This window comes from Propithecus coquereli, unplaced genomic scaffold, assembly GCF_000956105.1.
Source record: "Propithecus coquereli isolate 6110/MARCELLA unplaced genomic scaffold, Pcoq_1.0 Scaffold5, whole genome shotgun sequence".
Classification (NCBI taxonomy): Eukaryota; Metazoa; Chordata; class Mammalia; order Primates; family Indriidae; genus Propithecus; species Propithecus coquereli.
Genome location: NW_012150840.1, coordinates 14138348 through 14149672, shown reverse-complemented (window position 1 = coordinate 14149672; position 11325 = coordinate 14138348). Strand labels below are relative to the sequence as shown.

General features: G+C 41.6%; 1 protein-coding gene across 5 annotated transcripts in view; it reads left to right on the top strand.

Annotated features, from left to right (window-relative positions):
- ENTPD5 (ectonucleoside triphosphate diphosphohydrolase 5) overlaps positions 1-11325 on the top strand; it is a 58788-nt gene that overhangs the window by 28725 nt on the left and 18738 nt on the right. For 2 of the 5 annotated variants that reach the window (XM_012656215.1, XM_012656217.1), the window contains exons 4-5: positions 5841-6127; positions 6782-6861. In XM_012656215.1, the coding sequence (XP_012511669.1) occupies positions 5911-6127; positions 6782-6861 (297 nt within the window). In that variant the 5' untranslated portion in view covers positions 5841-5910. Of the gene's footprint in view, positions 1-764; positions 896-2236; positions 2310-4092; positions 4119-5840; positions 6128-6781; positions 6862-11325 lie in introns of those variants that run through there. The other 3 variants (XM_012656216.1, XM_012656214.1, XM_012656218.1) reach the window with 3 other exon arrangements.

Sequence of the window (11325 nt, the reverse complement as noted above, 5' to 3'; positions counted from 1 at the left end):
TGTTGGACTTTGTCAAATGCTTTTTCTGCATCTATCGAAAGAATCATGTGATCTTTGTTCTTGCTTTTATTTATGTGGCGAATTGCATTTATAGATTTGCGTATGTTAATCCAGCCTTGCCTTCTTTATTCTGGTACACCTCTATATTCCAGTGATACTGTTCTCTTAATACTTGAAGTTCTCAGAATTCTGGTTGGTCACTTCCCCAGGGTAATTTCTCCCTCTCATTCAGGCTCCACCTTAGGCCTCATCCCTCAAGAAGCCTCCCACCTCCACCTTTCTGCTTTCAAGCCAGGTTACTTGTCCCTTACATTCATTCCTGTAGCACCTTGTGGGCATTTCTGTCAGAGAACTCATCACAGTACGTTGTAGCTGTTGGTTTACTTGTCTGTTTTTTCTAATAAGCTGAAGTCTCCCCAGTAGCTAAGACTATATCTGATTCCTCTCTGTCTAGAGCCTAGCCCGGTGTCTGATAACTATTACTCAGTAAATGCTTATTAATTAGACAATTCAACGTCAAGCTTTATAAATTCCATCTCAGGTAAGGAAGCTATTGAGAAACGTTATTAACTTTTCTGTTTTGCTAACGTAAAAGCACAGAATTCAGTTCCTGAGCAACTTCAGCCCTATAAGCAATAATTCTACTAGGTGGCACTTAACTATCATAAAAGTAGATGAACCAGACAATCATGTACCCAGAGAAAAGGCGACTGAGGGAGGAGCAAAGGATAAAGAAGGGAGTGAGCAAAATGCCACACAGTTAATTGCAAACTGGCACAAAGGTGAATGTGATTCATGAAGCTAGCTTGGTTCAGGAGAGCTGAAATAGGATCAAAGAGCAAAAGGCAACTCACATAGAAGCAGGGATTCACGGGGAACAGGCAGACACGAGCAGGTGAGCATTCAGATGGGGCTCAGGGCCCCTGGAATTGTGGTCTTTCAGGCTCTGGGTGATGTGGAAGAAGGGAAGCCAGAGTGTGACGCTCTGGGAAGGCTAAGTGGGGAGGATTAATGTTTACTCCAGGTATAAAGAGATACCGGAAAGACCTTAGGAGGAGATAAAGAGGGGGCTTTATTGGGGGTGAATAAGAGACAGTAAGCAAGGGTTGAGACGGCCAGTCCTGAGAAGAGTGGATTTAAATATACTGATATATCCTCCCCAGTCTATGAAAAGTAAATTTGACTATTTGAATTATTTTGAGTAGCATATAAAATGATACATTTGGCACATTTGGGCAAAAACCTTTATATAATTAACAAATTTGGAGAAACAGCCCTTCCTTGGAAACTTGTAATTGTGATTTTTTTCAGTGGGTGGGTAATTAATCTCCTTTTTGGAAAGAAGTCAGCTATTCTTGTTAAATGGGTAAGATCTGGCGCCTGAGTTATCGGATCACCGTTTAGCCCTTTGGATATTTATTCAACATCTATTATGTGCTAGCACTGTTCCAGCACCAAGAACACATCAAAAACGAACCAGAAAAAAATGTCTGCCTACCTATAACTCACATGGGGATGGAGTCGGGGTCGGGGAACAAGGGATATGAAAATAAACAAACATAGTAAGTGATATAGTATATTAGAAGGTAAAAAGAGCTATGGAGGAAAACAGGGAAGGAAGGTAGACAAATGTGCAGGTGGCCAAGAGGGTTGTAATTTTAAATAGGGTGAACAAGGAAGTTCTCACTGAGAAGGTGACATTTGAGCAAAGATTTTAACAAAGTGAATGAGCAAGCTGTGCAGACTGGCATCATATAAAATAGGATGCCATTCTATAAACTCTACATTGTAAGCCTTTCTAATACCATTTTAAAAATAATTTAAAAATGAGGTTGGAAGCGGTGTTAGAAGGTAGTTGCTGAGAGCAGAAGGGGCATTTTAAGCATTCACTCTTTGCTTTCTCTAAAATTTACTGTTTGGTTTTACACTGAACACCTGGTATGACTCTGCAGTTTTTACTCCATGAAAACAGATACCTAGGATGCATTTTTTTCCCTTGAAATCTCTTTTGAAAGAAAAACAAGTGTTTTCTTAATGGAAATAGAAGCCGGAGAGGTTTTTTAGAAACCGCAATAGTATACAAAATATGAATGACCCCTGCAGTCACAGAGATAGAGGAAACCTGGTGTCTAGAGCTCCTCTAATTTATTGCCTGAGGGAAAAGAGGGACTAAGAGTTGGACAAAGCAAAGATCCATCAATACTCAGAGAATCTGGAAAGTTGCTTCTGTCTTCAGTTATTTAGATTGATCTACAGGACCAGCCCTTTTGCTGTAAAGGAAGATTCAGCCAAAGGGAATGATTTAAGGTGTGAGTATGAGTCTTTTTCAGTGGTTGATTTTCTGGGATGAAGTTTTGTTTGGGAGTCTAAAAGCTGAACAGTTTTGTTTGTTTCTTTCCTAGCCGATAGCTGTTATTCTTTTTTTTTTCTTCTTCTTCATTTCAGGATATTGTGAGGGTACAAACATTATGGTTACACTTTATGTCTTTGCCTTACCCAAGTGTGGGTTAAAGGCATGCCCTTCCCCCTCTTAACAGTTAATATAAGATAGAATTTCAGCCTTGAATAGTGTTCAAATGGGTGATTCCTTTTTCTTTTTAATTTTTTTTTTTTTATGAAGAGGGGTAGTGATGGGGATTCAGTTGCCCTGGCTAGAGTGCCGTGGCATCAGCTTAGCTCACTGCAGCCTCAAACTCCTGGGCTCAGCGATCCTCCTGCCATAGCCTCCCAGTAGCTGGGACCACAGGCATAAGCCACCACACCCAGCTAATTTTTCTATATTTAGTAGAGACAGGGTCTTGCTCTTGCTGATCTGGATGTCCTGAGCTCAAGCAGTCCTCCCACCTCCATCTCCCAGAGTGTGAGGATTACAGGTGTGAGCCACTGTGCCCAGCCAAACAGATGATTCTAACTCTGCCTCTGTAGTACTTCAGACCGGCTCTAGTTATTTTAAATATTTTTAAATTCCAAATGTAATTAACTTTAATTTGCTTTATTTTATGTAATATGTCACCTGTGGGGAGGGAGGCATTTTGATAAACCCAACTACATACTCTACAAATTTGAGATGATTGAGAATCCTTAATCTGTACTCCAAATATACAAAGTGTTTGAGATGAAGAGTCTGGGAAAGGGGAGCTTTGGAATCAGATCTTGTTGCTTAGCCAGTAACTATGACTTGCACAAGAGATCCAGAGACGAAAGCTGGATCAGAAGACCCAAAACTGTTTTGAGCAAAGTACATACGGGGCAATTAAGGAAGCCTTAACTGTTAGAGGGTAGATATGGCATTATTCACTAATGCCAAGAGAAGCTATAATGTAGAGCAGAGAAAATTTATATATTTTAATGTATATAAATATATACGAAAATATATAAAAATAAAAATTTTAAAGTATATATAAAAATAAAATGTACAAAAATAGATTTTACATGTAAATAATATACAGAGCAGAGAAAATAGCCAGCAGACAGTTGGCAATGTCCGGAGACATTTTTGGTTGTCACAATTGGTGTGGGGGGCTAAGGGGTTGGGATATGCTTCGGACATCTAGTTAGTAGAGGCCAGGGGCACTGCTGAACATTCTAGCACATGCAGGACGCCCCACAACACAGAATTATCCAACCCCAAATGTCAATAATGCCAAGGTTGAGGAACCCTGACCTTAAGGAAATCCACAGAGGAGATCATAAGACACAGTCTGAGCTTTATAGCAGGCCAGCTACCAATCACCAAAACAAAAAGCACTTAACTTTTTTGTTTGTTGCCTTCTCATTTAATGTTCCTCCAGGAAAAGAGAGGAAAAAAGTTACTACTACAGCAACCATGTAGAAGGGATTCCATTATTCCATTGAACACTACCAAGTGTTTTTTATTACAGGCATCGAGAAAATTCAAACTCACTATAATGACAAAATGATGCAAAAATTTAAAAACTATGCTTTTTTTTTTTTTTTTTTTCCCTGAGACAGAGTCTTGCTTTGTTGCCTGGGCTACAGTGAGTGCGGTGGCGTCAGCCTAGCTCACAGCAACCTCAAACTCCTGGGCTCAAGCAATCCTTCTGCCTCAGCTTCCTGAGTAGCCAGGACTGCAGGCATGTACCACCACACACAGCTAAGTTTTTTTTATTTGTTAGTTTTTTTTTTTTAGAGACGGGGGTCTTGCCACATTGCCCAGGCTGGTCTTGAACTCATGGCCTCAAGCGATCCTCCTGCCTCAGCTTCCCAAAGTGCTAGGATTGGCCAGGTGTGGTGGCTCATACCTATAATCCTAGCACTCTGGGAGGCTGAGTCAGGAGGATCACTTGAGGTCATGTGTTTGAGACCAAAGTACTAGAATTACAGGCATGAGCTACCACACCCGGCCAAGATTGATTTCTGATCTGGATTTCATCACTAAGTTTATGACTTTCAGCAAGCCATAGACCTCTCTGTCTTAATTTGCCCATCTGCCTTAAGTCCTTATAGATAACATGGCCTGAAAACTGTGAAGGCTGTTTTAAAACCATAATGGTCTATTTAAGTGTTTTTAAATTAAGTTGATTTATTTCCTTAAAATGTAGTTATGTTAAAAAAATGTAGTTATATGTGCAAGCCACTGGCAATATTGTTGATCACCAGTGGCCTAATTTTTGAAGACTGAACACCCGGATGGTAAGGACTTTATAACTTCTTTGTAACTTTATAACTTTAATTCAGAAGTTGAAGCTTCTTATCTATCAATCACAAAGAAGGAAGGGAAGGAAAAAGGGAGGAAGGGGTGTTAGTTTATGATCTAAAGGCAAAATTGTCAAAATGGAAAGAAGAAAATTAGACTCAACAGTAGCAGCAGGTGGCAGAGAGCCTTTGAGTATGTGAGAACCACCCTACAAAGCATGGTCATTATGTTAAGTGAAATAAGCCAGGCACAGAAAGACAAATACCGCATGTTCTCACTCATATATGGGAGCTAAAGAGATTGATCTCATGGAAGTAGAGAGCAAAATGATAGTCCCCAGAGGCTGGGAAGGATGAGGGGCAGGGATGAAGAGAGGTTGGTTAGTAGATACAAACATACAGTTAGAGAGATAGAATATGTTCTAGTGTTTGAAAGCACAGTGAGGTGACTATAGTTAACAATAATTTATTGTATATTTCCAAATAGCTAGAATAGAAGATATGAAATGTTCCCCACATGAAGAAATGATAAATGTTTGAGGTGATGGATATCTTAAATAACCTAATTTGATAATTACACTTTGCATATATCAAAATATCACATGTACCCCATAAATATGTACAATTATTATGTATCAATAAAAAACAAAGCATGGGGGGAAAATGTGTATATATATATATATATATATTTCTTTTTTTTTAATGGAGATAGAGTCTTGCTCTGTTGCCCAGGCTGGAGTGCAATGGCAAGATCATGGCCCACTGCAGTCTTGAACTCCTGGGCTCAAGTGATCCTCCTCGTTCAGCCTCCCTAGTAGCTGGGACTACAGGTGAATACCACCACTCTCAGCTAATTTTTAATATTTTTTTGTAGAGACGAGGTCTAGCTATGTTGCCCAGGCTGGTCTTGAACTCTTGGCCTCAAGCGATCCTCCTGTCTCAGCTTCCCAGAGTGCTGGGATTATAGGCGTGAGCCATTGCACCTAGCTGGAAAATATATTTTAAATCTCCATTTCCTTTTGGAACCAGATACCCGTCAGAAAAGGTGCTAAGAGCCTACATTAGCTCATTGTACTTGTTATTAGAAATGGAGAAGGAACACCTTGGGTACAGCGTGTTTATTCTTTTAAAGGTGTAACCAAGAAAGCCAATTGGTCTAACTGTGTGTATTTTTATCCTATAAGCCACTGCAGGTGTGTGAGCAAGACTGCTGCTGCAACAAAAGCCTAAACCTGACCACATCTTGGGAAAAGAATGGCCACTTCCTGGACTGCAATCTTTTTCATGCTAGTGGCATCCTGTGTTTGCAGCACTGTCTTCCACAGGGACCAGCAGACTTGGTTTGAGGGTGTCTTCCTGTCTTCCATGTGCCCCATCAATGTTAGTGCCAGCACCTTGTATGGAATTATGTTTGATGCAGGGAGCACTGGAACTCGAATTCATGTTTACACCTTTGTGCAGAAAACACCAGGTAAGTGCAACTGGGACCCTTTCCAGAGTCTATAAATTCACACTTTAGTATCCCCTGCCAGAAACAAACGTGCTGAGAGTTCATGATGTGAATTACAGAATCTTATAGCTAGTGAATGTCCTTCTTCAGAGAACACTTTGGACTGTAATTGAACATATGATTTAATTCGTTGTGGAATTTTGAGAGATAAGGGCTGCATGTAGTCTGAAACCCATGTGTTCAAGAAGAATGGCTGTAATTTGTTCTTCCTCTTCTCTAAAGGCGGTTAATACTCCAGGGGTCCAGAATATTGGGAGTGGTGGGAGAAGAATCACATGAGAGTTTCACTGACATCCTTGGACAAGGGGCTGAGGGGACTCACTTTTTCTGAATTGTCAGTGTTCTTTCCTCAGGTTGCCTGTAGAGCCTGGGAAAAGGACTAGGAGCTAGGTGTCCACCAGAGAAATGGCAGCGGGACCCTTGGGGGTTTTTCTAGTTCTCCTTCCCAGTACTCCTGCAAGACATTCCTCACAAGTGGGATCATTTGGAATAGCTTGGGGGAAGAGCATGTTAACCTAGTAAGTAATAGGAAAGTTTACAGAGCCCAGTGTCTGAAGCACCCTAACTCTTGGTAATCAGCTTGCTCTCTTCTGTTTTGTTCCATGGACAAAATAGGACAGCTTCCAATTCTAGAAGGGGAGATTTTTGAATCTGTGAAGCCAGGACTTTCTGCTTTTGTAGATCAACCTAAGCAGGTGAGTTTCTTATGATTTAATGTTTTGATTCTCAGTAACTTGATAATTTAACAACACCACTGCTGTTAAATATCTCATGCTGTTCATTAATGAGATTGAAGTCATATATGAGATCAGTTTTCTCTCCTCAGCTAATTTCATGAAGAATAGTAATTGTATACTCCTGGCTCATGAGGGCTGGGTGGAAGGAGGCTAGAAAATAGATTGTGGTCATGCAGGGATGACACTAGCTTTTAAGAGATTGTTCCCTGTGTATTTACTGTTTAGGTCTTGTGTTGAAGCCATCAGCTGCATTGGTTTATGTAAATGAAGAAAATAGACATGAAGTTTTATAGGATATGATGTATAAACATGGCAGTTGAGGGGATGGAGACCAGTGAATTTCATTTTATCTTTATTTATTTTTTTAAATTAGAATTTATTTTATTTTATAATGTCTAAAAACAGCCCTAGGACAATAACGATTACACCCTCAGAAAAGGCATCAGCCCCCCACCCCACTCCCATCCCAATCCCGGTGGGATTGGGCTCCTTCCATGGTTGGTGTAAACAGACTGGGACCTGGAGGGGAGAACTAACTGGGAAGAACTATCTGGGCCTTCGATGACCTCCTTTTGTGAGATCAGAATTGACCTTCACTTGGGGTCTCTGAGCCCAGGTCTGTGCTTCCCAGTCAAGGTTATTCACTTAGTTTTAAATGAGAAACAAGCCAGTGTTTGAAGAATCCAACAAAATCACTCCAACTCAGTGTTTATGTTTACAGAAGGGAAGAAAATTATAAGGCACTTACATTTCACATCTCAGTAGGAAAAGTAAAAATATCTATTCCTTTCAGACAATAAACTTGTCACTTAATTATTATTTCTATTATAATAACTCATTTAGCAAACAATGAGTCATACATAAACAATTCTAATAACTGTCACATAAAATTTAGCTATAAACTCTGACATCTAGGTCATAGGACACAGAACACAGTTTTCCACTGATAAAATTCACTCTGCAAAAGAAAGAAACTGATGTTTTGGTGAATACTTATAATTCAACAATTTACCTACCACACTTGTGGAGGTTTTTTTTTGCAGCCATAATGGTAGAGATATTTTCCCTATTTCTTCTCCCTGATATCCTTCCCAAAGCTAAGCTCTGGGATTCTGTTTGAAATCACCCCCAAAATAGAATAGACCACTTACAACACTCACTCTGGGGAAGAAAAAAGATAAGTAAGAATTATCAACAAACAGAATATAATCCTAAATTTTTTTCCCTAAAAGCCACCTCTTTCTTGCCTCATTGGAAATATTTTATTGTCTTTCAGGCTTTGCTGATAAAATACATTTTATATTAATGAATAAATCTTTTCAAGGTAGCAAGTCCAGGGAGGGGTGGTGCTGACTGCAGCACAGACATGTGTGGCCCCAGTGTCAAATCAGACTATCTTGTCACTTGGGAAATCCTCCCACCCCCACCCTGCTCATTGAAAAATTCAATGACGACCATCCCAGGAGACACGCTCTGTGCCTGAAGTGCAAATTGCTTTGCAGATTCTTGCACTGCCTCACTTGGGTGGGTTTTCCTCATCCTTTGGGATAGTTTTTTCTCCCTTCAAAAGTCTGAAAGAATCCAGAGAACAGGAGTCATTTCTGCCCCTTCCTCCCAATATGAGTATCCTATTGGCTGAGCACCAGTGTGTCTAAATGGAATGGAAGCGCAGGTTGGGGAAAGAAAAACAATGTCCCTAGGAGTTAGCTTTTTAATTTTTTTTTTTTTTTTTTTTTGAGACAGAGTCTCACTCTTTTGCCCGGGCTAGAGTGAGTGCCGTGGCGTCAGCCTAGCTCACAGCAACCTCAAACTCCTGGGCTCAAGCGATCCTTCTGCCTCAGCCTCCCGAGTAGCTGGGACTACAGGCATGCGCCACCATGCCCGGCTAATTTTTCTATATATTTTTAGTTGTCCAATTAATTTCTTTCTATTTTTAGTAGAGATGGGGTCTCGCTCTTGCTCAGGCTGGTTTCGAACTCCTGAGCTCAAACAATCCGCCCACCTCGGCCTCCCAGAGAGCTAGGATTACAGGCGTGAGCCACCGCGCCCGGCCGGAGTTAGCTTTTTAGGTGAAGCTACAACAGGAGACTCCTCTCAGCACCAGGGCATGCAAGCTGTTACCGCAAGAGGCTCCAGCCCCACTCCTCAGGCTGTCCTCTGAGAAGAGGTGGCACAGGGCTGACATTCACTGGACACTCCAGGAGACATGGCTGCTGTGGGCATCTTGGGTCATCCCTGAACAGTTGTGAAACCAGGACCAGGAAAGGACAGGAGGATGGCTGAGGACACATCACCCTGTAAAGTTTCGAGAGGGTAACCTCAGTCTAAAGATAACCTGGTAAGGCGTGTGTGCCTAGGGAAGATAAAAGGAGGAGAAGCACAAAGATTTTTTTACAGGGGAGTATCAGGTGATTATTCTCTGCTTTCCTTTCATGTGAAATGTTCAGAAACAGAAAACACATATTTTAAAAAGAGTTATTACCCACAGCGCTGTGAAAAAAAATGATCAAAAATTAAAATACTGTGTCTCTTTGAAAAATAAAGGACAAATAGTTGATAATGGAGAGCGGTAGTAAGCATTTGGGAATGTGGAGAAGGAACTGGAAATTTAGGATTTCCAACAGGCCCTGCCTAGAACAGTTAGGCTGGGCAAACTGAATTTGCGTCTTGAATCTGAGACACTGCTTGCCATACATTTGCAAAATGCAAGGAAAACCAGTGCCCCTAGAAAGTGTTAAAATAGTTAAAGAGGGGGCAATTAGACTGAAGTGGCTGTAGTGTCTTCTGTTCCTCCCTACAGAAACCTAATTCTAACTCAGATGCATTTCCTGTAAATTATAACTTAGAGGAAGACAAAACTTAGGCAAACAACTACAAACTGCCAATAACATTCTGATTACAAAACCAGAAAATAGCCACTATATAATGGTACCTATTCAGTTATTCCATGTAGTTTGCTTCCACATGCACCTTATAAAAGCCTTTCCTTCGAGCCCTTCCAGTGGCCCCAAGACCACACAAACCATGTTGAGGGGCTGCTAGATTCACAAATTACTATTTGCTCAAATAAACTCTTTTAAGTATTTACACTTCCTCAGGTTAATTTTTAATAGGAGAAAGGAGGTATGGGGACCTCACGGACTCACAGCTTCTCCCACGAACAGACCCCGCACACCGAGTGGAGATTCTCCCCGAGGACCCTGCCTTCTCCCCACACAACCTGGGGGAGACGCAGGGCTGTGGGCGCAGAGCTGCACAGAGAGGGCTCCTGGCTGCGGGCAGACTAAACGTGCAGGGACCGGACAGGACGCCCAGGGTCCCAGCTGCCCGCCCAGCCCCACCCTGTGGCCAGAGGGAACTGAGGGCTACTGAGGGCTAAGGTGTGCCAGTGGAGAACTTCAGGTCTCAAGACTCTTGACCTGATGCAAGAAGGCCCAGTCCGCCACGGCCGCTTCTGACCGCTCTGACTAGCCCCAACTCACACACAGGACACTCAACCCGTACACTCACCTTTTCCTAGCTTTTGGGGTGTCCCAATGTCCTCCCTATGGATCTCTCAGTACCTTCAGGTCACAGGATGTCAGAGGCTACAGCAGAGACTCCTGGGCCCTCCTGGAAATGGAACAGTGGAAAGGGGACCCTAGCTCGGTGCCCAGCACGCAAGTGACAAAGACTGGGCCAGATTTCACCAGCCGCCTCCTTCTTTCTCGAATTTCATTTTAGAGTGCCTGGATATAGTATGGAAGTATGCCTATATTCTAGATATTAGGCAATAGCCCATGATGACAAAGATCTTTGGTAGTAAAGAATGAATGGAGAGTCTGTGGTGCCTGTATTTCACATTTGAACACACACAACATGCTACATCCAGTCTGTCTGAGGCCACGCTGAAATGAAATAGAACAAGGCAGAATGTTGAACTTTGGGAGCAGACATGAAGTTATTTATTGCTCAGTGTCACAAAAACGTGCATTACCCAAAGGAAAACCTGATGTTAAAAATGGTTTGAGTTTGGAGAATTGAGAGGATATATCTTAGTTCGGTAGCACACAAATGGCAAATGTGCTAGAAAATTAGTAGCTGTTGAAAGCAACTACATTATCAGACACTGATTTGACATTTAGAAAAGATGATTGTGTTATAGTTGCTAATAATAATGATTAAAGGGCAGTGCATTGTCAGAATAAATGTTCATTCAGGGAAACAGTAGATTTAAAATAATGATTTTCATTTATCATAAATTGAGCATCTCCTCTTTGCCACACATGTAGGTGCTGATAATACAAAATGAGCCTGACCTGTTCTGTCTTTAAGGAGATCATCAAAAATATAACATGAAAGGCCGGGCGCGGTGGCTCACGCCTGTAATCCTAGCTCTCTGGGAGGCCGAGGCGGGCGGATTGTTTGAGCTCAGGAGTTCGA